At 41.8% G+C, this 26,895-nt stretch overlaps 3 protein-coding genes and 1 long non-coding RNA gene across 8 annotated transcripts in view; 2 read left to right on the top strand and 2 right to left on the bottom strand.

Moving 5' to 3' along the window:
* The window catches only part of LOC117569849 (sodium channel protein 60E), a 38,766-nt gene that overhangs the window by 5,320 nt on the left and 6,551 nt on the right, over positions 1 to 26,895 (top strand). For 3 of the 4 annotated variants that reach the window (XR_007954703.1, XM_052003481.1, XM_052003482.1), the window contains exons 3-23: positions 11,836 to 12,044; positions 15,684 to 15,892; positions 15,955 to 16,365; positions 16,539 to 16,758; positions 16,818 to 16,952; positions 17,020 to 17,812; positions 17,870 to 18,084; positions 18,149 to 18,319; positions 18,381 to 18,574; positions 18,636 to 18,738; positions 18,796 to 18,924; positions 19,766 to 19,780; positions 20,154 to 20,381; positions 20,441 to 22,713; positions 22,773 to 23,100; positions 23,165 to 23,265; positions 23,875 to 24,049; positions 24,154 to 24,450; positions 24,916 to 25,070; positions 26,006 to 26,139; positions 26,193 to 26,862. Coding sequence is in view for 3 of the 4 variants with exons in the window: in XM_052003481.1 (XP_051859441.1) it covers positions 11,836 to 12,044; positions 15,684 to 15,892; positions 15,955 to 16,365; positions 16,539 to 16,758; positions 16,818 to 16,952; positions 17,020 to 17,812; positions 17,870 to 18,084; positions 18,149 to 18,319; positions 18,381 to 18,574; positions 18,636 to 18,738; positions 18,796 to 18,924; positions 19,766 to 19,780; positions 20,154 to 20,381; positions 20,441 to 22,713; positions 22,773 to 23,100; positions 23,165 to 23,265; positions 23,875 to 24,049; positions 24,154 to 24,450; positions 24,916 to 25,070; positions 26,006 to 26,139; positions 26,193 to 26,862 (7,165 nt within the window). In the remaining variant the exon portion in view is untranslated. The remainder of the gene's footprint in view (positions 1 to 11,835; positions 12,045 to 15,683; positions 15,893 to 15,954; positions 16,366 to 16,538; positions 16,759 to 16,817; positions 16,953 to 17,019; positions 17,813 to 17,869; positions 18,085 to 18,148; positions 18,320 to 18,380; positions 18,575 to 18,635; positions 18,739 to 18,795; positions 18,925 to 19,765; positions 19,781 to 20,153; positions 20,382 to 20,440; positions 22,714 to 22,772; positions 23,101 to 23,164; positions 23,266 to 23,874; positions 24,050 to 24,153; positions 24,451 to 24,915; positions 25,071 to 26,005; positions 26,140 to 26,192; positions 26,863 to 26,895) is intronic. The other variant, XM_052003484.1, reaches the window with a different exon arrangement.
* LOC117569852 (keratin, type I cytoskeletal 9) lies at positions 7,022 to 8,745 on the top strand. Its single transcript, XM_034251187.2, has 2 exons — positions 7,022 to 7,161; positions 7,241 to 8,745. Exons 1-2 carry the CDS (start codon positions 7,144 to 7,146, stop codon positions 8,441 to 8,443), a joined length of 1,221 nt encoding a protein of 406 aa, XP_034107078.1. The 5' UTR covers positions 7,022 to 7,143; the 3' UTR covers positions 8,444 to 8,745.
* LOC127565377 (uncharacterized) lies at positions 8,884 to 9,450 on the bottom strand. Its single transcript, XR_007954706.1, has 3 exons — positions 9,339 to 9,450; positions 9,217 to 9,273; positions 8,884 to 9,150 (listed from the first exon to the last, which is right to left on the bottom strand). It is a non-coding gene; the product is annotated as an uncharacterized LOC127565377 (long non-coding RNA).
* LOC117571261 (mitochondrial thiamine pyrophosphate carrier) lies at positions 9,889 to 15,126 on the bottom strand. 2 transcript variants are annotated; one of them, XM_034253322.2, is made up of 4 exons: positions 14,974 to 15,111; positions 14,758 to 14,850; positions 14,236 to 14,657; positions 9,889 to 11,008 (listed from the first exon to the last, which is right to left on the bottom strand). In XM_034253322.2, the coding sequence occupies exon 4, from the start codon at positions 11,006 to 11,008 to the stop codon at positions 9,983 to 9,985; it is 1,026 nt and encodes a 341-aa protein (XP_034109213.1). In that variant the 5' UTR covers positions 14,236 to 14,657; positions 14,758 to 14,850; positions 14,974 to 15,111; the 3' UTR covers positions 9,889 to 9,982. The 2 variants fall into 2 exon arrangements, 1 of the variants encoding a protein (XP_034109213.1); XR_007954705.1 differs by having other exon boundaries at positions 10,952 to 10,966; positions 14,974 to 15,126.

The raw sequence follows: 26,895 nt of genomic DNA, 5'->3' as shown, positions 1-26,895 counted from the left end.
CTGGGAGCCTCTGTCTCTGTTAATGACTGGCCATAAGTTACGCAACCATTCGACCTAAACGCACATTACGAATGGGGGGGGGGGGAAATAGTGATAGAGAATGGAGGGTCCTGGGGAGGGCGGGGTTTCAGTGGGGCAAACAGAGGACAATTACCATATGGACCAATTGTTGGCCTTAACGCTCTCAGCTGCAGCTGTGGGTCGTAACAATGCACAAAGGCCAATGGCGAGGATGGGCGAAGAGAGGAGAAGGGTCGTGACAGGGGGAGGGGGACGGACGACAGTCGGATTACAAATATGGAAACGGAAACGGAAACTAATTAAATATGTAGAGCAAACTATTTTTTATTCGTTTTAACTGCAGTTTGTTGCAGTTTTGCAGCTTCTGTTTCTGTTTCGCTTTACCTTGGACTGCATTCTACTTTTATTTTTGTATTTTATGTGCAGCTCCCTTCTTTCTCTCTCTCTCTTTCTCTTCATCTCTGTGTAGCTCTGTCTTTCCTTGTCTATCTCGCTTACTTTGCTTGTCCCTTGCAATTGAATTTCCCAGGAAGCGACGGCGTTTGGGGCCAAAAGAAAGTGCAGCTCCACTCTGTCTGGCAATTATGCAGACAGTTCCCAGTTCCCAGTCACCATTGAACTTGTGCAAAGGTCTGCGCAGCTGCAACTGCAACAACTGCAACCTACAACATTCAACGTACAACGTACAACGTGCAACTGCAACTCGCAACTGGTTTTCGTTTTGATGGTTGGCCTTTTCTTTTCTTTTTATTTATTTTGTTTTCTTGGAAAAGCCAACATTTTTTGCCATAACTGTGTATATGTGTCTTTGTGTAATGCGCTGTTGTCATACCCGGCATTTAAAGGGCAGAGGGGTGTTATAGCTTACCATATGTGGCACACAGCAAAAAGCAACTGCGCCACCATAAAGTATATCGTAAAGACTAAAAGTTATAGCCAAGAGGATATATATTATTTTAGAGGCGAACTTTCTTCAAATAATTGGAACAATATTTTGAACTGTATTGTTATTATGAGACTTATAAAAAATTACAAAATAATAATTATTTTTATTACGTAAAAAAAATAATTTTTATATCTTAACGACTTGATCAATAATTATTATCTTTGAGCTAAAAGAAAGAGCTCATAAAATAATAATTATTACTAAAATAGTATTGCTTTATGGGGCCTATGTTTAAAATGATAGAATAATCATTATTTGGCATCAACAACATTCGCTAAAATGTATAAATTTAATCGTAAACACACCCTGAATGATTTATGAAAGTTTGTCCAAAATGAAATGATGTACTTGTGAGATATTAAAGAATCAATTGAGTTCAGACAAGTTCATCAAAAGTTATCTATGCAAATTTTTTACAGGTAACTCACAGTCGAGCATACTCGATTATAGTTGCTTACTTACTTGTTGTCAGGGACGTTTTGAGAATCATTTTGCTTCCGCATCAAGATTGTGTCTCCCATCTGCCGAAGATGTTGCAAGCAGGTTTCCCCATGTATTGTTTTTTTTTGCTGCTTTGCCTTTTTTTTTAGTTTTTGGCTGCCATCGGGAGGATTATGCAATATGGGGAAGATGTGCGTCGCGTTGCATTTAATGTTAATGTGCGACCGCCAACCGGTTGCCCATCATTGCCAGCCAGCCCTCTTTGCTCATCTGCCCTCTCTCTCTCACTCTTTCTCTCTTTCCTTCTCTTACACACTCACTCTCAGGCCATCCCACTCTCTCTTGGCCGCATTAACCTGATGATGCTGCTGCTTTGTTGCCATAGACATAGTCATAGTCATAGCTGTAACCATAGTCATAGCTGTTGCCATTGCCCGTTAATCTTCATCAAAAGTTACACACGAACTTGATTTTCACTGATAGTTAATGACTTGTAAAGGCACGAAATATAGTTATATTGTATATAAATAGTATATGAAATGCATTTCGTATGTTTTTACCTAATCATCGTCGCTATCCCCCAACTGATTCCGGGTCCTCTGCCTCATGAACTTTGATGGTAACGCAACTGCAAAAACTTTGCCCATTTTTTGTTTTAATGGTCAATGTTTCACATGTTGGATGCTTCTCTCTTATGAAGTTTCCATAGTGCATTATTAAAGTGCTTATAATTTAACTTGTCTTGCCTTTTACTACTGTGATTATAACAATAAGAGATCGTTAAGTTCCATATTGTAGCGAGAGTTTTGAAGACTTATTTAAGATTTGTAATGTTTTTTTCGCTAAGATTAAAACGTTGTTAAAAGTGGAATAATAATAAATCTCTTTCTCTTTTCGATATGAAAGCTATAAGTAATATAGATAAATAGAATATATAAATTCAGCATTTTTAAAAACAAAAACACAATGCTTTATTTGTGATAAAAACTTACACGTTGTTGAAATTAAAGTTAAATGACCCCAATATACATCAAAATACTCTTACTGTAGATAATTGAATTGTATAATTAATTAAATGAATGAAACATACATAATTTGTGCTAAATAATTTGTGAAAATGAATCTCTCATGTTTAATTTCGAACAAATTTTCATTGAGCATAAATCAATAAAGTTAATTTAAAATTGAATTGTGGTGAAATTCAAATAATTTGTTGAAATTATAGTCGAAATAAGTTAAACATTTTCATTGAGTAGGAAATTTTTAATAAAAAGAAATGTGATTTATAAATGAATTCGGTTAAACTGAAATTTGTTGTTGAATTAATACACTTTCATTCAGCATGAAAATAGCTGATAAACTACAAAAAAGTATGATTTATATACAATATGATTTCTGTTAATATACTTTTACGTCTGTGTTTTGACAGTTTTGCACAAAAATGTTTTCGTTTTGTTTTCTATGCATTCAAAATGTTAATTGAAGTGGACAAAAAACAATATGTTTAACACAAATTCGTGCTAATAAATAACACAATGAAAGCTGAACTATAATGTATTGAATTGCATTTCACGCTTTGATTTATTGCCTCAATCTATTCATTAAGCTGCCATTGTTATCAGTTTTCCACCGAATTTCATTAGCTACACTTTTGTCTTCGACTCAGATTAATACTGTGTTAGAGCATCTGCACTGCGGTGCGATGAGGAAAGCGATTCAACCCGCTTGTTTCATTTGTAGCATTTGCTGCCCTCGTTGTTGTTTGTTGTCTTGTGTGTTGTTGTTGTTGTTGTTTGCTCAAGTTGTTGGTTGTTAGTGTTGCTTGTAGATTGTTGTTAACTGCTGCTGAAGTAGTGTTTATGTAAGCAGCAGATTTTCGGATGCTTACGCTTTGTGTTTTGTATTTGGAATTGTTTAAGTCGGTGTCGGAGGCATTTCATCGGCGCTTTGTTTACGTTTTGTATCAAAAGCAAAATGTATATTAATTAATTTGGCAATAGATGGGAATCTGATCGCGCCCGCTTATGACTTGCTTTGACTTGCACAACATTCCGAAACAAGAGAAATTGTAATCAACTAATTTGCATTGTTACATCTAGCCACAATTTACATACTGCATGAGGCTGGGCTACAAATGTGGCTAAAAGAGAAGACAGAACAGTTAATGGAAATTGTTCAGCTGCCGCCCACTTGGCTAATGAAACCCGCATGGCCAATGCCAAATGGTTAATCAACAGCGAAAGCAAAAGCAAGCACAAATAATGGACAGCAGCCCAGTTGCAGAGATATGTACAACAAGTATTACAAGTGACGACAGTTTTGAGATACATTCGCAACTACAGATACAGATACAGATACATTTACATTTACAGATACATTCACAGCTGTCGCTGCAGTTGGGTGACAGGCGAACAGTGACCGAAGACAGATGCGGGCGCTGGCCATGACCTCCTCTCTCTCTCTCTCTCTCGCTTCCTTTCTCCCTCCCTCTCTCTGTCAGTCGCTGATGTAAGAATCCCGCAAAATGAGTGGCAAATCAGCAGCAACGAAACTGAACCACAGCAATGTTGCAACCAGAGCATGACATGATATTTTTTGATGATGCCACTTGCTGCTGCAGCCAGTTGGTTGTGGCAAGTCTTAACCCTAATCAACAAACCCAAGCGATGCCCCGCTGCCAAAAATTACAAATACAAACAACCATACAACAGCCAAACAAAAATTGCAATTACCAAACAAACTTTTGTTTGAGTTTCTTATTTAATTTTCTCTCATTTTCATTGTTATTCAACCTGCTTGAAATGCGGCTGCCACTGCTGCTGCTGCTGGGCAATGCGCATTTTAAAAACTCATAAAAAAGTAGAAATCTGTAGAGCTGTCCAGCCCCAAACTTAGAAGAATAAGTTGCAACACATTCTTGCCACTTGCCACTTACCACTTTCCGCAGTTTATTCACAAAACTTTAGATTCGAAAGTTTAAAATGTGCACTTCTGAAAATTACAATTGTGTTAAAGAAATATAAAATACATTTTCTAGCCATTTTCTTGAAAATTGCATAAACATTTCATCAATTTTATTCTCTATAAAATGAAGGGAGAAAATTGAGACTTTTCTCTTTTAAAGTTTAATGATTGAGTTAGCTACTCGCAATCAAAATAAAAAGCAAGAAAATAGTCGAACAAATTGTGGCATATTAATAATGCATATTTTGTTACGTTTATGAAGCAATTAAATCGCACAGAAAATTAAGACATATCTTAATTACTTTACATAATTTATGACCCACAAAACTGTGCAAATTTTGCCGTAGTTTGAAACTTGTAACAATTTTGTTTTAGACAAAGTTTTATAGATAGTTAACATTCAGTTTGGGGGTGCGGATATAACTCTGCTTATTCCTTCCGCATACTATAGCTATTAGCGATCTTTAAACAAATAAATTCCATTTTAATGGGCTGATAATTTGAGTGACAAACATGTGAATGCGCTGTCGAGATACAAAGATACAAAGATACACAGATACAAAGCTACAGATAGAGTGTGGCTGTTAAGCAGATTTGAGGTAAAAGTGCAATTAAATTTGCCCGCAAATCCAATCAATTTGCACTTGCAACATGAAAAGGCATTACGAATGCGGCATGTTGATAGATTAATTGCATAGAGGCGCTTTTGTGTAATGTCGTTAATGGGTTAACAACAATAACAATACCCAGCACAGAAATCACAAGGCGCAATCGGAAAAGGGTTTTGGCCAATAAATCGAAACGAGGCAACATCGAGGCATCGTCTGTGAGGTGGGGCACGAAGCACGTTGGCATCCAGCGGGTGGTTATGCAAGTTGTCGACGCTGCTGTCGACGATGTTTATTGTTGTATAAGGCTCACGGGCAGCAATAACAACAACAAAGCGCAAGTGGCAAAAGGAATTGCCAATAGGAAGTTCATATCAGCAGCCATATTACCATAAGCATAAACGTAAACACAATCAAAATAACGGTTAACGGTCTAACCAGTATTGGGCCAACAACAATGTCATAAAAATCCAACATAAACAAGCTGCCACCCGTCACTGGAGCAAGTGAGACAAGGCGACAGATGGCAAACAGGGCTAGCAGCCATAGGGAGAGGAAAGAGGGTGAGAGAGCGGGGGGTACAACGAGGTGCGGCCGAGGGCGAACTGGTCAACTTGCATATTAATTTGATTTTCGATTGAAAAATTTGAAATTTAAACCAAAAAAGTTGCCACCAAACAAATTGAGGCACGAGGCGGGGCAAAGACGCAAAGACAGACCAGCAGCAACAACAAGTAAAGGAAGACTGCACGACGGCGAAATACCCGCTTGCAATAGAATATAGTATAATAATATTTTTTTTACATTTGAAAATATTTGTATATTTTAATATAGAACAGAGAAATGTTATTGGAATTGTTATAAAAATAAGCATGAAAGCTACAGTCGCGTTTGCTTGACCGCAACCCATTTAAAATATACCAAATTAATATACCACAAAAATACTGAACATATAATTGGTATATTGATATAGTACTACATTCGAAATATACTATAGAGAGCAAAATATACCAGATAGTCAGTCATAACAACGAATGTGGTTATTGTTAATTTCCTTTCAGATACATAAGTCTGCTATTGATAATAATAAAAAATAATATGACTAAATTATGTCTGCTAAATTATAGGAAACTTTTAAGTTATTGAATTCTCAGAATCTATTCTTCAGAAAGTTATTATTATGTGAAAAATCAGACATATAGAGCTATAGAACTAAAGTTGGCCATTTTTTACTTTTCTACGCTTTACCCTGAATATTATTTTTCGATTTGGTGACACAATCTCTAAGAATATTGCTGTAATATCGATGTCGAAGATGCTTCAATCAGTTCAATAATAAATTCAACTTATATGTATTCACTTGCCATTGATCAATACTACCCTTCACTCCACTGCTTAATCGGGTATTATAACAGCAACAGCAGCATAAACAACAATAATTTGCCCAGCGGCAGACGATGAAAGTGGAGCAGAGCGGAAGAGCTGCTGTTGCTGCTGTGAAGAGATTTCGATCTTGAGTCGCCGTTGGTAACAAGTTTTTGGCCCGGTTTTGGCACAAAGGGCGCTCTCTGGCGCCGTCAGAGGTCAACACTCTCTGACCGCGCCGCGAGGGCAGCAGCCCGAACCGAAGCCGAAGCCGAATCAGAGGCGAAATGAAATCGAAAAGCAAAAAAAAATAAAACGAAACTGAAACCAAAACCGAAAAAATGTGGCCTTCAGCGAGCAACAAAAAAATGGGGAACTTGGATTGCCTGGTGCTCGAAGCTATGAGCTTGAAGCTGAGCTTGGCCAGTTGGGCGCACTTGCCGAATCCAAGAGAGTTGCAAAGACTTAACTTTTCTCTCTATAACATATTTCTCCGTCTGCAGTCTTCTCTAAGCGCCTCTCCATCTTCGCTTCTCTCTCTCTCGCACTCTCTCGTTGTTCGCCGCTCTTCTCCCATCACTCTTTTTGCTGCAGATTATCTCTTGCACTTGGCGCAACGTCGCATACAATATTACATAACGTAGCCGAAGCGTTGGCCCACCGACTTGATTCGCTGTATAAAACGCGGCGCAACGCCGTCTGCCGAATCATTTACAGTTTGTCGTTGTCCCAGCAGACGAGGCAGACGACCCATTTGGCAAATCCTTTCGCACAGTCCACAGCGAGTATCCGAGCGTGATGGCGGCCTATTTGATCGTGAGTCTGACCCCCAGCAAAAATCTCCCATTCCCCAACTTTCTCTCTATCCCTTCGATCTGTTTCCCTTTCCCTGCAGTTGAGCGCACTTTTGCTCGCCAGTCCGGCAACCTGGGGCAAGCCCACCTTTGGCCGTGAGCACGTCCACATTCGCATCCATCTGCCCGAGAGCGGAGGCGGCGGTGGTGGTCATGATCATGGTCACGATCATGGCGGCAGCAGCGGCGGCGGTGGCGACTTTTCCGCCTATGAAGTTCATGGCGGAGGCGGCGGCGGTGGCGGACATGGTGGCGGCTATGGCGGCAGCGGCGGCTACAGCAGCGGCGGCGGCGGAGGCGGACATGTCAGCACCTTTGCTGTGATCACCGAGAATCATCATGGCTCCTCGGGTGGCGGACACTTTGGCGGCAGCGGCGGTGGCTATGGAGGCTACAGCGGCGGTGGCGGTCATGGACATGGAGGCGATGATGCCAAGCTGGCGGCCATTGCTGCTGCAGCTGGCTCTTCGCATGGTGATGGCGGACATGGTGGACACTATGGAGGCGGCGGCGGCGGTGGCGGTGGACACGATCATGGTGTGGCTCACATTGCAGCCATTGCAGCCAGCGCGGATGCATCTGGACATGGCAGCGGCAGCGGCGGCTATGGAGGCTACAGCAGCGGAGGCGGCGGTGGTGGACACGATCATGGTGTGGCTCACATTGCAGCTATTGCTGATGCTTCATCGCACAGCAGCGGCGGCGGCGGCGGTTATGGCGGATACAGCGGCGGCGGCGGCGGTGGCTACAGCTCTGGCGGTGGTCATGATGATGCTCATCTGGCTGCTGTGGCAGCTGCTTCCGCTTCCTCCTCGTCCTCCTCCTCACATGGATCGGGTGACTACAGTGGGTACTCAGCGCCATCCAGCAGCTATGGTGCTCCTTCTGCCAGCTATGGTGCTCCATCCTCCAGCTACGGTGCTCCTTCCTCCAGCTACGGTGCTCCTTCTGCTAGCTATGGTGCTCCCGCCAGCAGCTATGCGGCGCCTGCTAGCGGCTGGACTGGCTCCGGCTCCGGCTCGGGCTCCAGTTATAGCTCCGGTTCTAGCTACAGCTCCAGCTCAAGCTACAGCAGCGGAGGCTACAGCAGCGGTGGACACGATGACACTGTTGCTGTGGCTGCCATCTCTGGCGGAGGCGGCGGCGGTGGTGGATCCGGCCATGGCGGTGGCAGCGGAGGCGGTGGCTACAGCTACTCGGCACCAGCTGGCGGCTGGTCGAGCGGTGGCTCCAGCTGGAAGTAAGCGTTGAGCGAACTCTCCCTTGGCCATTGGTCGTCTAGTCTATGTTCATGTTCATGGCCCATTGGATACATACATAAGTTATAAGATTTCGTTCACATTCAACGTTAGTTCGTCCTCCACCCAGCACCCAGCACCCAACACACACAAACAACCCACATTTCCCATATCCACATCCAGCATCCAGCATCTGCATCGTATTTATATAACCGCCCAAAAAAGAAAGACAAGAAAATGGGGAATCCCCAAACCGATGTTATGTCGATGTACAAAATAAACTATGTAGTGTAATAAGTTAAAATCAAGCCAAAAAGTCGTCTCTATTCATGGCCAAAAAAGGTGGAAGTGTTAAGTTATGTCAGCCAACAACATCCACAACATCCGACATCACGATGGGGTGAAAGTGGTCAGCGGAGTGAAGATGGCCAACGCAGCTTATCGCGTCATCTCATCATCTTGTTATGTTGCTGCAATGACCATCGAGGGCGACAAAGTGCTCTCATCTCTGATAGATGATTCAAGTTGTTCGTTAGATAAGTTTTGTCCCATTCGTTGCAGCCAATAAACACTGTGCTTTCATCGCATAATCGATAGCAGCAACATTAGATATTAGATAATGCAACCCTTCAACATAAGAGCCCCCTGTGGTTGAGCACGAATACAGTAAACACACATTAACAATGCAGTGATCATTGTGAAATTTGCTACAACTTATAAAATGATTAAATTCCCGACATACAATTTGTATTATACTAATGTTATTATAGAAAACTTACAAACTTTGCGATTTCTGCACATTCATCTTGCTTTATTCGAACCGCTGATTTACAAATCTATAACAATGAGAGACGATGATGCATAAAATTTCACAAAAGCTACCTGTCGAAAATGTTCAAACCGTTAGATATAATCCATTATGCAATAATATTGACGGAGAAATTAAATACAAAAATACAAAACAAAGTATAATTTTCAGACTACAAATAACTATAATACTACTACTTTATATATTATTATTTAAAAAAATATAAAATCACCAATTTTGAAGAGATTTGAAAGAAAAAAGAAATAAGCCAGACAGACAGATTGCGGTAAAATTATGACAAGGGCAATTTTGTTTACTGAATACAAAAGAATTAGTTATGGGAATTACTTACTTATTTATTTTGAAATTAGTCTTATGTGTGTTGTCTGATATAACAAGGTCTTTCCACGATTTTGTCAATTTTTTTTTTATCAATTATGTTCACAATTACCAAACGCATCTATACACAAACAATTAATAGCCAATTTAGTAAAATAACAGAGTTCATATCAGGAAGAATAATGGACAATGTATAGTATCACAACGTACTACACAGTTTTGATATGCGGTTAAGAAAGCAATGACAATAATAATATTATGAGGTCAAAACATATTTTAATATAATAGCATAATATGATAATAGTAGTGCACATATAGGTATGACTAGGCGAGTAGCACACCTTTCCAATTTAGAACACATAGTTAAAAAGGGAGTAAAATGCATTCGATAAAACTAGCTACCATTTGCCTTTCTTCGCTTGCCTTTGCTTCTCCTCTTCCAGGGATTTTTCGTAGCGCTGATAGGGATGGGTCACATAGTGATTGAAGGTGTCGTAAATGGTAAAGTAGCAGGCAGCCATCACACCAGACTTGTAGAGAGTCGGCAGCATGCCCTTGTAAAAGCCAGCGGGACCCTCGTACTTCAGGGTGTTGGCGATGCATTCCCGCACACTGCGACATTTTGGATTCTCGCCAAAGGACTTGCGATCGTCCTCGAAGTGATGCAGCATCGACCGCTTCTTGATCACGTCTGCGGGATAGACAAGCATTTTGGAGAGAACACCCGCTGTGAAGCCACTCAAGAATAGCAAGGGGCCGGGTATTTGATGCTCCGGATTTGGTTTATCGAAAATGTATTCACCGAACGTCACGAGCATCCGATTGAAGAGTTTGTAAAATACAAAATTGGCACCGACCAGCGGATAAATCTGCAGCAGTGTCAAAGCCAAGCCGCTCGTTATGCCGCGAAGTCCCTCATAGCGAAACACACGATACGCCCCGGAGACTGCACGCAATTTGCTAGTGCTACTGTCCGGATCAGCGGCCACCACTCGAGTGCGCACCACATCAAAGGGCTGGGCAACCAAGGTGCCCAGGCAGCCCGCAGTGCCGCCACATACAAAGTAGCTGAGGTGATTGTGGTCGTGAAAGAATTTGGTTTGGGCAGCAGCATGACGCAGTTGCTCATAGGACCAGAACTGAACGAAGGCATAGCTGATGCTCATCACCTGGCCAGCTACGTGACCCTTCCAGATGCCACGCATTCCCTCCTCGCGGTAAATAGTGGCGAAAGCCTGCAACATGCCCCCATATTTTGCGGATTCATTTGACTTGGACAGCGGCTCCACCTGCAATTGAAAGCGTATCTTCAGCACATCGAAAGGCTGACTGACGAAACGGGTCACGGCTCCTGAGACTCCACCTCCGACCGCTTGAAGTACCTGAACAGTTGACGAGTGAGCATTGGCATTGGGGGTTTTCATCTAGAGTGGGAATTGTATAAGTGGGAACAGTTCAAAGGCATTGTGGGAACCGTTGGTGTAGTAAATGTATTTCTAGGGTTGATATTGAATATATATTTACCTATTACTAACGATTATATTCCATATTGCAGATAATTTGATTTATGGTTATTTATAACCATCAATGTAAGCAGATCAAGGTAAAAATGAGAACAGCGGGTACATTTGGGCAGTTCAAATGGATAATGGGAACAACTTATGCAATAATTATAATTCATAATTTCGAATTCAATTGCTACCAATTATATGAAATTAAGCAATTTACTTTCCTAATTTCACTACATTTTCTTCAATTTATGACTATTTATTAAGCTTAAGGCAACAGGCTTAATGTGAGCAACTTAAGTTGAAGATGGCAGAGCGATATAATTGTTTAATAAATGTTCGAAAAAATGGGAAGAGTCAAACTTCATTTTTCGATCGATTTAATTGCTTTAATATATCATTGTTAAATATACTCCCTAGAGAAGTTTAATAAGCAGTAACCTATGTTTAATTTTTTCAACACTACAAAAACGCAAAAAGAAAAAATACAAGTAGAAACAGTTGAAAATGAAACAGGCAATGTTGTTGTATGCATTCAACTCTTCTCAGGAACAGTTGAACTGCCACCAGCAGCAGCTTTTTGGAGTAACAGCTGAACCGTGTCTATAAATTGACTTGATTGCTTTATAATATCCATGGCTTAACGCTAAAATATATGACCCCAGGAGTAGCCTAGCACTGAACCAAGTTAATCTAAAATTCCCAGCTAATTCACATCCATCTTCCGTATTATCGTATTACAGTTGCCAAACAGCAAGTCGTTGCCTACACGCAAAAGTCGCAGGTCAAGCACGAGAATCGCCACATTCAGCTGGTGCGGGAGTATGGCTTCCATCCGCGGACGAAGGCCTCTGTGGAGGATGGCGATGTTCTGCCCCGCAAATTTGAGCCCTTTCCGGAGCACATGTACGGCAAACCGCTCGAGGAGATTGACACCTTCATATACGAAGAGGTAAGCACTTATTACCCTTTCCCTCCTACTGTTCCCCTAATTCATATGCATATTAGCGTGCCAGCTCAATTGTACACCGAAAAATCAAAAGAAACAAAACGACAAAAACAAATAAAACACAACAGCAAAACAAAACAAAACAACTAAATAAAAATGCTGCATTTGGCCCATTGCCATTTCCATTTCCATTCCCTTTAATTAATAAGTCACACAGGGTGTTTTGTGTGCCAGTTTTCTACTACAGCAAGCACTCTCACACACAGCCGTTTCAGTCTCTCTCTTCTCCCATCACCCTTTCCAACACTATTATAACCCATTGAAAGTGTGTACAGCAAGTGGCACAGGCGGAAATGGAACGCGCTGTCGCTGCTCTGCGGCTGCCGCGTTGTTTTGCAATTGTTCGTAGTAGTTGTTGCTGCATTTTGAATTGTACAAAAGTGCAAATGCAACGACTTAATGAAAATGAATGCACTTTTGATGCCAAACTGAGGTTAATGGAAATGCAAACGCCTAGAACAGCCCTCGTGGGCCACTTGAAAGCCACAGCCAAAAGCGGCACGGATATCAGCATAATGTCTAGCGCGCGCATACACACACTAACACACATAGACAGCCACATCTCATTCGAAAAGCGAGAGTAAATTTAGCAACAGCTACGGTAAGAGCGACACTAATATAAATACAAATATAAGTACATGCATACACACATATACAAGTGTATGCATGCATGCTTGTACACACTGCGGAAAGGAAATGGGTCATGCACAGTTTGCCTTTAAAAAGGCCAAGCAATGTGACAACAGTATTTACGTGACGGTGGCTTAAACAAACTGCCCTGCCCTGGCATGGTCGTAGTTTTGTGGGAGCCTGTGTATTGTGTCCACGCTGCTGCTGCTGTAGCCCTGCCCCCTAGGTTATGCAGCAGCCAGCGAGCCCGCAATGGACAAATTACAGACGAACATGCAAGTTTACTCAAGACTTGGCTGCGTTCCATTGCCCACTATAATACACAGACATTCACATATACGTGTCGTGGCCAAATATTTTTTAGCTAACGGTCAAAGGTTGACGGTGGGACGGTCAAATAGCGTAAATATGCATTCTATATACAATGTATGATGGCTAAGGAACACCGCCAGGGCTGGCGTAATATAAGTGTAGCGAAATGTTGCCAGACATTTGCACGCACGCTTGCTTGCATGGCATGGCAACGCTAACATAATATTCTCGTTTGTATGCATGCATGTGTGTGGGTGCGTGCGAAAGTATGGTGTGTGTGTATGCGTGCCGAGAAACGCAACGAAACTCCAGGAACGGAAAATCAAAGTGCTTAATAGCATTTAATGGGCCACTTTAAGCCATCGCAGCAAGCGGAGAGCAAACATCTGCTGGGGCAACAACGATAGCAGCACCAAAAGCAGACTGGCGATAATTCAACCGCATGTTTGCCCCAAATGTCCACAGAGCAATCCGAAAAACCCGAATTTCCAATCTTAGTTACAACAGTCGACACAACTTTTCATTTTGCGCACACTTAAAATACACACGCTTATTCTTAAGCTCTCGTGTTCAACACTCACTCACACACACACTTCATAGCTATAGCGCACCCATTGTTGCCATCCCTTTCTCACCCTTCCACAGAACCAACAAAAACACTTAGCCAAACGGTCGACAGAAGCACATGCAAATTTACAAAGCAAGCACACAACACACACACTTGCGGAGAAAGTGAGAGAGGGGTGGAAGAGGGGGAAATGGCCTAACTGCCGCCCAATCGTAATTTCTGCTTGTTACATTAAAATTTCTGCTTACTCGGCTGAACGGCATTTATGTGTGACAAACGACCTTCGAGCAGACGACGATGAGCTGGCTGCTGCTCTCCACTATACAAAATCCTTTGTCAACCTTAACAAGGGTGCGTACTTGGTGGCTGCCTTGTGTCTCATTGGCATATTTAATTGAAGAAATCACAGTGCGCTAATGAACTGCTCGCTTGGGTCAAATCTGTGGAGCCCCATTGGCCCCAACAATCGATTTATCCCAATTCCCAAAATGCGGCCACAGCTTCTGATGATTGTACTGCTGCTGCCGCGCTACTAATTAAATAAGCTTATCTACAGCACTACTCAGCAAGCCATGTCGATTTGGAGTATGTGTAGATGTCACCATGCCGGTAGTTAGTACTCACTGGTCCTCGCTTTTCACTTATCAAAGATTCACGTGGTTCCGTAGTCTGCAAATATCGCAATATGACAAATGCAAAAATTTAGCCGGCGCTCCAACGCTGCACCACCTATAAATATTTTGAGCGGGCCACAGAAATTTGCACGCGCAGCCTACACATAGAAAATGTGGTTATGTTGAAAAAGCACGCTCGATTCGTTTCCGTCTCGCTATAATTTTTCCTCTTAGCAAATTTACACACAACAAATTTGTAATTTTTTTTGTGGAACTTTTGTATAACCAGTAATTTATTTAGTTTCAACTTGAATTTTCAAACTGATTTTCTAAAAGCACATTTTTTGTTTTTCTTTTTTTTGAGAAATGCGAATTACTTCGGGCGTGTTATTGCCCAGTCGGTATGTTCAGTTTTTTGTACGTCAGAAGTTCCTGAAAGAGAGCGGAAAAAACCATTCATTAGCCATGTTGAAAAACACGGCGCACACAAAATATTGCTAGCGCTCCGCTGGGCAGTTTCGTTGGTACTTACCACTCTCAATGGGCGAAGTCAGTGCGCTTACTTGGACCTTGCACGCATCTTCCTGCGCTTACGCTTCAACCTACGCATACGCTTCTTACGCCACTGTAAATGCACATAATACACAATTTTATTAGTAAACAGCAGCAGATTGAATTTCTTTTCTAAAATTTTATCACTTGTATTTTATTTTTTAAAGCACTTGAGAGTTTTTTTTTATTTTTTTACCTTAGCTCTCATTTTTCTTCTGGTCTCGAAGACGGTCTGAGAACGAAAGAACGATTGGAAAACGGAAGTTTAGCTGGCTACTTCGCGTGGCCAGGTTTTGACAATTGGAAAGTATCGATAAGTCATGTGACAGTTGCATGGCATCGAGTACTGTGAGCAATTTAGTTCGTGAGGAGCAAAACTGTTAGCAAGCCACAGCGCTATTAATTCACTGCTGGTATCGATAATTTTCAAATCAACTCGTTTCGCAGTACTAACAGTCGAATAATTTAATTATTTTATTTTATTTATTTATTGTATTTATTTTAAAAGACAATTAAGTTAAAATTACTTTTGGTTGAAATGAATGCGCTCATGTTTTCGATAAAGTTGTGTTATTACTATTAATTTCAAATGGTGGACGTTAACAGAGGCCGCTAACAGAATATAATTCCAAATTAAATCAAATTTCTTTAAAATAGGTAATTAAAATGTGAGAGTGCATTTTTTTATTGATCTTTTGTATATCTTTATAACACCATGGCTACATGACTAAATTTCCATTATATTTTGTGGCTGTTATTACTTTGCAGTGCCATGTTAAATGTTTTCAAACCGCCAAGCTAATAATGTTAACGGAAAATTCATCCCAATCAGATAACCAATTTAACGAACTTAGCGGTCAAACAATTTTTAACGACGTGAAATGTTTTTTTTTTTTTTATTTGCAGACATTTTGCGTGGTCTCCAAAAGATTCCGCAAGAACTACATACATCGCTTTACCGGCACCAAAAGCCTTTTCCTCTTCCATCCATGGAGTCCATGGCGTCGTGTGTGTGTCTACATTGCAACGAATCAATTCTTCGACTATTGCGTTATGGCGACCATTCTATTCAACTGTATTTTCCTAGCCATGACTGAGACTGTGGAGGAAGCTGAGTGAGTGTCTCCTTTTTGCTAATCAACACTTGATTTAACAAAACCCGCATAATCGCTTTCAGATATATCTTCCTAGCCATTTACTCAATTGAAATGGTAATCAAAATCATTGCCAAAGGCTTTTTGCTCAACAAGTATACCTATTTGCGTAATCCATGGAATTGGCTGGACTTTGTGGTCATCACTAGTGGTTATGCGACCATTGGCATGGAGGTTGGCAATCTGGCCGGGTTGCGTACGTTTCGTGTTTTACGAGCCCTAAAAACAGTATCCATTATGCCTGGGCTCAAGACGATCATCAATGCATTGCTACATTCGTTTCGCCAATTGGCCGAGGTCATGACTCTGACCATCTTCTGCCTAATGGTCTTTGCCCTCTTCGCCCTGCAAGTCTACATGGGCGAGTTGCGGAACAAATGTGTGCGCACTGTGCCCGCGGATTGGACAAACATCTCGCACCTGGACTGGCAAATGTGAGTGATTTAAAGAGTAGAAATTGTAATTTAGGTATATATACTTGAAAGCTTAGGAGGGTATGTTTTGTTGGTGACTACTATTGATGTGTAGACGTTATAGTCGGTTCCTTGCTTTATATTCTCGTAAAATGTGGAGCAAGTAACTAATATTTTTTATCTGCTGTTTCTAGATGGGTCAACGATACGGACAACTGGCTGTACGATGAGGAAGAAATGCCCATGCTGTGTGGCAATCTGACTGGTGCTCGACACTGCCCCCTTGGCTTCATGTGCATCTGTGTGGGCGAGAATCCCAATCACGGCTACACGAACTTTGACAACTTCATGTGGTCCATGCTGACGACATTCCAATTGATTACACTCGACTACTGGGAGAACGTCTACAATATGGCAAGAATACAAGACAAGTATTTGTGGATCTCTTTCTAATCTCTTTTAATCTTTTGCAGGTGCTAGCAACATGTGGTCCAATGAGTGTCTCATTTTTTACTGTGGTTGTGTTTTTTGGCTCATTCTACTTAATTAATTTGATGTTAGCTGTAGTCGCGTTGAGTTACGAGGAGGAGGCGGAAATCACAAATGAGGCAAGTTGCAAGTGTTTAAAGAATCCACTGGAAAATCATTTAAAATTTTTTATTTTTTACACTTTAGGAGCGTAAGAAAGATCTGTTGGATCATCGAGATGATTCGACGTTCAGCTTTGATCCATCTGTGCTGAGCGTTAAGAAGTTAAATAAGAACAACAAAAAGAAGATCGATTCACGGAAGGGTGTGCTCCTCGCCTCCTACAGCAAAAAGAAGACACGACGAAAAAAGACCAAAGGTGGCAAGGACACTGCCAGCAACAATGGCAGCAATGGCAATGATCAGGAACGCAATAAATCTCATTCGGCGACGCCCAGTCCAGGACCAAGTCCACGTCACAGCACCAGCGATCGACCATCAGCGTTAACGCTGCAGGCGCAAAAGCAATACCAACAAATGGAGCAACAACAACAACAGCATCAGCAGCAGCAACAACAGCAGCAACAACAGCAACTACAGTTGCAGCAGCAACAACAACAACAGCAGCTGGTCAAGAGCGAACAGGTGGCGGCCACATCGCAGCAAAAGACACGCATCAGCTTCAGGGAGGGCAATGTCAAGAATCCCAATATGCTATATCCCTCCGACTACAAGGGACAGTTGATAACGAGCAGTCGCCAGACGAGCTCCAATTCCAGTGGCGGTGTTAATCGCGAATCCTCGCAGGATGATTCCGGTGTGGTGGACGATCATGAGGAGCAGGACACGGCCACTGAGCTGGGCCATGTGTCTACCGTGGAATTGGCACTGTCGCCGCGCGAAGTGCGTCTCATCAAATGCAATGGAAATATAGCGCGCATCAAGAATCACAATGTTTATGCGCTGCATCAGGAATTCTCCTCAGAGGTGGTGGTCATAGGTAAGTATTAGTTGTATGCTAATCGAATCTAGTCATATTAATTAATATTTATTTTAGATGATCTCCCCGATCGCAATTGCGATCGTTGTGTGCACTGTTGCACCGACTACGAGAGCTGGCTGCAGTTCCAAAATTGCCTCTACAAAGTGGTGCGAGATCCATTGTTTGAGCTCGCCATTACGCTGTGTATTGTGCTGAACACAGCGTTTCTGGCCATGGAGCATCATGGCATGAGCGAAAGCTTTCGCAATGCCCTCGATGTGGGAAACAAGGTGAGTTCAAGACACCTTTCCAAATTCTAATAGACTCCATACTAATCTCTTCATGCATCCAAAGGTTTTCACGTCCATTTTCACATTCGAATGCATTGTGAAACTGATGGCATTGTCTAAGGAGTTCTTTCTCTGCGGCTGGAATATTTTCGATCTGCTTATTGTCACAGCCAGTCTTCTCGATATCATCTTCGAACTGGTGGACGGCTTGAGCGTTTTGCGTGGTCTGCGTTTGGTAAGATTACTTGGCATACTTAATTTAAGGAGAGGTACTTATTTGCGTTTTCGTTTTGCAGTTGCGGGTGTTGAAGCTGGCACAGTCTTGGACGACGATGAAGGTGCTGTTGAGCATCATAATATCGACAATTGGTGCGCTCGGCAACCTCACGTTGATCCTCGTCATAGTCATTTACATATTCGCTGTGATTGGCATGCAATTGTTCTCCAAAGACTACACACCCGAGAAATTTGATCCAGATCCAGTGCCAAGGTAAGTTTAGAATGTTTGACATACGCCGACCTTTATTAAACTTTATTTGGTTTACTTGCAGATGGAACTTTAATGACTTCTTTCATTCGTTCATGATGATCTTTCGCATTTTGTGCGGTGAATGGATCGAGCCTCTGTGGGATTGCATGCGTGCCGAAGAAGAGGTAAAGTCTTTGTGAAACTTGCCAAAAAAACTTGCTTTAATTGGATTGTATTTACAGCAAGGAGCTTCAACGTGTTTTGCCATATTTCTGCCCACTTTGGTCATGGGAAACTTTATGGTTCTCAACTTGTTCTTGGCCTTGTTGCTCAACAGTTTCAATTCCGAGGAGCTCAAGTCAAAGAAAGAGGTAAGTCCGATGCGTTTTCCGCTTGGAAATACACATGTTTATCAGTATCTGTATATTTGTATGTGTATGTGTATGTGTGTGCCAATCAATGTTCAAATTAAACAAAGGAAAAACTAAAATCTCCACAAGAACCAATTAAGGACAAGTGCGAGCTTGTCATAAACTCCCAAAAAGCTAAACGAAATTTAGTTACAATTTACAAATTCTGTATTCTATATATAACTATATTCTATATGGTGTTTGCACTTGTTGTGTGTGAATGTGTGTCTGTCCTCTATCCAAGTAATTAATTATAATAACTAACAAGAATCCATTAAACAATCAACTCACAATCAAATGCAGAATGAGAATTGAAACTAATTGAATTATACACAAAACACTGTGAATCATGTAAAGCACTTTTTTAAGAACAAAAAGTGTAACATACACAAAATCACACCTTATTTAAATTAACCAACTAAATTTCGCATACACATTTTGACCATTGTGTTTGACTATTTATAATATTAATGTTTTATCTATTTATTTCGGCTCATGTCGAAAATAATATTTATACATTTTTTGAAATTAATTATTTAATTATTTAGTGTATGTCTTATGCATTTGATAACCTGTCTCTAAGTCTCAGTGTCTAAGTCTTAATATAATCATATATGTCATAATCTTTCCATTTGCACTATCAAATCGATCTCAACCTCAAAATAACTAAAACTTCTGTTATTAACTTTGCACAATGCGTTTAAACTTTAACTACTCTTGACACACTCACACAAAATACACAAATATCCAAAAAAAAACCCAAAAACAAAATATTTTAAATACACCAAAAAACGTTAAACAGATTTTCAAGAAAAAGGTAATTTAAACTTAAAACTACTTAAACCAATTGTTTGCTTAAATTTTTTCCGTTATCAAAAAGAACTATAATGAAAAACCAAATGAAATTTAAACTGTGTGTATATAAAAATCCCTAGATGATGCATACCAATTGTTGTAAATTATTATTGTTAAATATTTGCTCAATTTGCAATGTTTTGTGTTCGCCTTGTTTGTTTGTTCTTAGCTCGTAATTATTCTGTGTATTGGAACCAATCTAAATGTCAATTGTATTTTCCAAAAGCAAAGAAAAAAGATATACTATATATAAATCGTAGTGAACTCTTGAGTTTCTTGCAATGCTTGCCAATGCAATTGTTTAATGAATTTCGATGCTCTCTCTCAATGTGTAGGAGGTGGGCGAAGAGTCGAAGCTGGCACGTAGCATTGAACGTGTCCGCGATCTTATTCGCAAGAAGCGGCAGGAGCGCAAGGATCGCAAGGAGCGCAAATTTGCCGAGAAGTTTCAGCAGATTGTGCTCGAGGCACAGCAGGCGCATGCCACCAGCCAAGTGGCAGCCAGGGAAATCGACAAGCCCGGTCTGCTGGCGGAAACCAAGTTCCATAGATTAAGTTATCAAGTAAGTGACTACAATTAATCCTTGAGAGAGACAATACTAATTGAGATTTCTTTTTCTAGGAATCTATGAACCGTCCAGTTTCTGGCTCGGATTTTGGCTTTCAAATTCCGCTCAGCGACGGGCTGCACACGATAGTCGATGGCCTGGAATACGATGAGCCTGCTCAGCCCACCGCTGATGGCCAACAGCAAATGCAAGAGCAGCCGGCTCTGGACAGTCTCCCGCCCACTTACGAGTCAGCCATGTTGTCCGCCTCGATCAATGGCCATGTCAGCGCTCAAGGTAATGGCAGCACCAGTGGCTGCGATCAGAATTTGACGCCAGTGGCGCTGGCAGAGCGTAGCCGGCTGCAGCATCAGATTTCCTCGGGCGTGGGCACCCAGCAGAATGATTCTAGGGATGAGGCCACCTATACGGAGTCCATTGAGCTGCGTCTGCTCGGCCAATATAACTCAACGGACACAGATCCGTATGCCTATGCGCCCGATCAACGGAGCGGATCCTTTGCACGCGGTGACTCGCTGCAGGATGCGGACGAGGCGTATCTTAAGTACCAAAAGTCACTGTTAACGCGTTCGCCCAGTTATCGCAAGTCCCTCGATCGGTTGTCGCAATCCAGCGGACAGTCACAACGCTCGCTGTTGCCCTCGCGCAGCCTAAGGTCCGAGGAGAGCGCCATGCGACGGCACTCGAGTGGACACTCTCTGAACTCCATATCGCTGGAGCAAGATGAGCTGCTGTCGCAGGCGAATCTGCGCGAGGAGCTGCTCAATTGTGATCAAAAGGAATTGTTTCAGTTTCTGCAGGACGATGAGGAGCTGTTGGGCAAAAAGAAATTAACCACGAACAGCATCAAATCGAATCTCAGCTACATTTCCAATTCGATAATGCAAACACTGGATTCGCGGCATAGTGGCAGCCACTCCAGTCACGCCAATGGACAGCCGGAGAGCGAACCGTTGATGGAGCACTCGGAATTTGACAATATCATACAGAGCTTTGAGAAGGAACTAGAGGAGATTAAACGCTCGACCAGTTCGCTAGAGCGCAAGATCTCAACGCTTTCGGAACCATCGCCAGCTGCCGATGAGGCAACGAAAGCGATAATGGATCACATAGCAATCATAACAGGCGCCTCGGAACGCACCGCGGCCGATGAAGTGGTGCATCCATTGAATCCCTACGATAGTTACGATCTGTCCAGCGTGCCGCGACGCTCGCAATCCGTTAGCGCTGCCGCCCAGCGGCAGTCCGTAAAGTTGAAGCGACGCAGCCTTGAGAAGCAGCGCAAGATCGACGAGGACTTTAGCATATCGAATGAAATACGCAAAATCTGTGATCAAATCCATGCACCATTCGCCGCCATGGAGGCGCTCGCTGTAGCCGCCACCAGTGGCAGCAGCAGCAACAGCAACAATGTGACCAGTGGCCAATCGCCATTTGCACGTCGCAAAAACGATCCATTCAGCGTCCAATTCGATCGCTTTAAGCGTCTGTCGCTGATCGAGCGAGTGGAGGAGCTGCCCGAGGAGGATAAGCCCATATCGACGCTGCGCATCGAGTCGGAGAAGATGCCGCGAAAGTTTCTCAACAGTGACAAACTGCGCATGGATAGTCTGTCGCTAAAGAGCACCAATTCGTATGAGAATCTGCTCATCCAGAAGCAAATGTGTCGCGATGGCGGCATGGGGCATGCGATGGGCGTGCCGGCGACGCCGCCAACGTCCCTCAAATCGAGCATTGAGCCACCAACACTGGCGCAAATTTCATCGCTAAAGGCAACACCGCCGCTGGCTGCCCTCACGGAGCATCAGCAGCACTATCATGCCACAAGCATACAAGCCACAAGCATAGCAACCACAACCACAATACCAACAACAGCAATGCACCCAACGGCTGTAGGCGCGACCAGTAGTAAACGTCGCGCCGAGCATCCACAATCGACACTAGACAAAGCCGCATCCTTTCAATCGGCGCGCACCGAATCGCACAGTTCGGGCGCAGCGGATAGTAGCTCGGGATTGGGCCTCGGTCTGGCACTGGCCAGCAATCGGTCAATGTCCAATGGCCATCAAGAACAACGACGACGGGCTGGTGAGAAGACTGAAACGACTGAGCAGACCACCACGACCACCACAAAAGCGTCGTCGGCGTTCTCACGACTGACCGAAAAACCATGGCATTGTTTGGTTTCCTACGTAGACGATCTCACTGTCGGTGGGAGACGTAACTCGCAGGGCGCTTACAATGATCCCATGACTTTTCCGAGCTTTGGCCAGGCAAAGCCGCCAAAAGTGCCAGACGATTGCTTCCCCCAAAAGTGCTACGATCAGTAAGTTAAATCATCGCTATCTTTTAATATTAAGTATCTCACCTCTGATCTGTTTGCAGCTTCTACTTTCGCTGTCCGTGGTTTATGTCCTGCATGGACACACCGAGTGCGAAGCACTGGACACGAGTAAGGACGGCAGTCTTGACGGTTGTCGATACTCCAGCCTTTGAGTGGTTTGTGCTAGTGCTGATCTTTGCGTCAAGTATTACGCTCTGCTTCGAAGACATCTATCTGGATAGCAATAAGACCCTTAAACGCGTGCTCTACTGGACCAACTTCTCCTTCTGCCTCATCTTTGTTGTCGAAATGGTGCTCAAATGGCTTGCGCTAGGCTTCTCCAAGTATTTTACCAGCTTCTGGACGATACTTGACTTTATCATAGTGTTTGTAAGTTGGCAATGCTTTCTTTTCTTCATCGATTTTATGAATTTATGTTGTATTCATTTTGTAGGTATCTGTTTTCTCGTTGCTTATCGAGGAGAATGAGAACCTTAAAGTGCTGCGTTCGTTGCGCACACTGCGAGCTTTACGTCCGCTGAGAGCCATCTCTAGGTAAGTATGGCACCTTTGGAGCCGGGCTTGTACGTAGGGTGCACTGCATTCAAATGAGATCTATTAATTAATCAATTGCTAAACTCAACTCTGTAAAATCCCCAATTAACGAAGTAAGCTCTCTACGTATGTAGGTTTCTTCTACTTTCTTATATCTAATTTCTTCTTCCAAATGAAAACAAGATTGGCAATCACGTTTGCCAGAGCTGTGCAGTGTTTAATACAATCTCGTCTTCTTTATGAATTTCGAATAGAAATACGTAGACCACATTGCATCGCCATGTCTCCTCCACTAACTATATACTATATGTACATAGCTACAGAATAGTTGATTAAAACAATATATACTCATATCATATAATCTTTGTAAATAAGTGATTATACTGTATATACTATACTATATATCAAACTTAAATGTAGTGTATGTTTTAAACCGAGATTAACCAACGAATCTGAAATAAGCTAACCCAAAAATTAAACGGCCCGATACTCGTTTGTAGATATTAAAATCGAAATTAAACCGAACCATATTTTGTAGTACTCGTATGTCTCGTATCGATCGTGCCCATCCCGTAACTATTAGAATTTCATAAAACATTTCTATTCCAGGTGGCAAGGAATGCGGATTGTAGTAAATGCTCTCATGTATGCAATACCATCAATTTTCAATGTACTTTTGGTTTGTTTAGTTTTTTGGTTGATTTTCTCCATAATGGGTGTGCAATTCTTTGGTGGTAAATTTTTCAAATGCGTCAATGAGTTGGGCGAGTTGCTGCCAATTACTGTGAGTATCCCAATCCGAATCCCCCATCAATTTGTTCCCCAATCTCAAGTCGCTTCGACAGGTTAGAACTCATATTGATATTGATAATATATTTGACTTTGCAGGAAGTGAACGATAAATGGGATTGCATAGAGCAGAATTACACGTGGATCAACTCAAAGATTACCTTTGATCATGTGGGCATGGGATACTTGGCGCTGCTTCAGGTCGCCACCTTTGAAGGCTGGATGGAGGTGATGGCTGATGCCGTGGATGCTCGGGGAGTGGATCTGCAGCCACAGAGAGAAGCCAATTTATATGCGTATATTTATTTTGTTATATTTATTGTGTGCGGATCGTTCTTTACACTCAATCTATTCATTGGAGTTATCATTGATAATTTCAATATGCTCAAAAAGAAGGTAAGCGATGTGGTCTATGCCACATTCCCTGCATATTGTCCTGCATACTGTATACTACATATACTCGACATACTTCCCATATCTATTTGTATATAGCTCCCCAGACTCCAACATACACAAACGTACACTACAACTAAATACACCCACAAAACTCACCTCTGTACAGTTGTGCATTATTCGAGACAGTGTCCCAAAATGTTTCCCCATCCCCCAACAAATGTGTTGCTGTATTTTCGAATCAGTTAGTTGAGTGTGTTATATGTATATACTATATATTAGTATATATGTATGTATGTAGAGTGTGTTGTCTCTTCATGTACATGCTAAATGTATGTGTGTTTCCTATATATATATACATGTATATGTATGTCCATGTATTTGTATTTGTACCTCTCTTAACTCGTATTTGTATTTGTTATTGTACATATGAAATAAATGTTCATTCTATTCTCATCACTTTTATAGTATGAAGGAGGAGTGTTGGAAATGTTTCTCACCGAATCTCAAAAACATTATTACACCGCTATGAAAAAATTGGGACGAAAGAAACCACAGAAAGTTATTAAGCGACCTATAAATCATTTTTTAGCTATGTTTTATGATTTATCCAATTCGAGAAGGTAAACAAACGAAACGTTTCTGAACCCAGCAAATTAACTCTTAATTAAATATATAATTATCTATATAGTTTTAATTAATTACTTACTGTTAGTCTTACTTACAAATAACATAATAACAATAACAATAACTCGTATTATGGTATAAACTCTGGCCTAGGCACTAACATCCTCTCTCTATATAACTAAATCTCTTAAGATCCACACACAACAAATATCTATCTACTATGATTAACAGAGAACTATCGAATAATATAGATTTTTTTTCGATTTGGTGATAAAATTCATTTGAACACTTCACATTCTCCGCATTTGATAATGAATCGAAGGGCGTTTGCCGCTTCTTTATTACCCTAAAAAGCAAACAAAGAAGTCGCACAAACGCCATCAGAAATGCAACCACTAGAACTCTAATTCTAACTATCTACTAAGACGTTCTTATATGTTCTAGAGCACAATTTGTACTAAGTATTATAAATAATCTCTATATACATACTATATATATTTTTTATTTCATTATATCTTATTAAAATACGAAATATTCGGAGCACTTTGAATTGCATTTGAGTGAAGTGTGGGCATGCTCTCAGTACTAACTATAATAGAAACTAGACAGCGTAGCTATCTTTTATGGGTTCTACCAACAAAACGGGGGACTTACAACTACTTTCTTACTATTTAAATGTAAATTAAGCATGTATATAAATAGCTTTAGATTTAATCCTATACTTTACTACTAAAATGCTCCCCAAAGATTTTGTATATAAATCATAAATAAGTTTTTCATTTGGGGAGCATCCTCACTTCGGCTAAATCGAAGCTTGCATATTTCTTTTGTATTCTTTATCACAATTACATAATGGCTATCTGTGACTTTTATTTCCTATATGTACCATTAACTTCAACTCTGTCTGTCATGTATGCAAAATCGTCATCAGATTCGAAATTGCGATCTTTGTACTGATTTTTCTCAATATGCTTACGATGGGCATCGAGCACTACGATCAGCCTCATGCCGTATTCTTTATCCTGGAAGTAAGCAATGCCTTTTTCACAACAGTCTTTGGTCTTGGTAAGTACGTCGAAGTTTTTTATGGTTTATACTATAACTTTGATTTTCCACAGAGGCCATCGTAAAGATTGTGGGACTGCGTTATCATTACTTCACTGTACCGTGGAATGTGTTTGACTTTTTGCTGGTGTTGGCCTCCATCTTTGGCATACTCATGGAGGACATTATGATCGACTTGCCCATAAGTCCAACGCTCTTGCGTGTGGTGCGAGTCTTTCGCATTGGTCGCATCCTGCGTCTCATTAAGGCTGCCAAGGGCATACGGAAATTGTTGTTTGCCCTCGTTGTCTCGCTGCCAGCGTTGTTCAATATTGGCGCTTTGCTCGGACTGATCACGTTCATCTATGCGATACTGGGCATGTCGTTGTTTGGCCATGTCAAGCTGCAGGGCGCACTCGACGATATGGTTAACTTTCAGACCTTTGGTCGCAGCATGCAGCTGTTGTTTCGCCTAATGACATCGGCGGGCTGGAATGATGTATTGGAGTCACTAATGATACAGCCGCCGGACTGTGATCCGTTCTTCAATCGACAAACGAACGGCGACTGCGGTCATCCACTACTGGCTATCACCTATTTTACGAGCTTCATTATAATCAGTTATATGATTGTGATTAACATGTACATTGCCATCATCCTGGAAAACTTCAATCAGGCGCATCAGGAGGAAGAGATTGGCATTGTTGAAGATGACTTGGAAATGTTTTACATACGTTGGTCCAAGTAGGTTTTTGTTAGCTAAGGCGCAAAGGGAGC

This window comes from Drosophila albomicans, chromosome 3 (assembly GCF_009650485.2).
Source record: "Drosophila albomicans strain 15112-1751.03 chromosome 3, ASM965048v2, whole genome shotgun sequence".
NCBI classification, from domain to species: Eukaryota; Metazoa; Arthropoda; class Insecta; order Diptera; family Drosophilidae; genus Drosophila; species Drosophila albomicans.
Note: the sequence above shows the minus strand (reverse complement) of the source record. Positions and strands in the feature narration are given on the sequence as shown.

Coding starts and splice junctions, on each gene's coding strand:
- LOC117571261 (XM_034253322.2), bottom strand. CDS start 11,008: ATGAAAACCCCCAATGCCAATGCTCACTCGTCAACTGTTCAGGTACTT.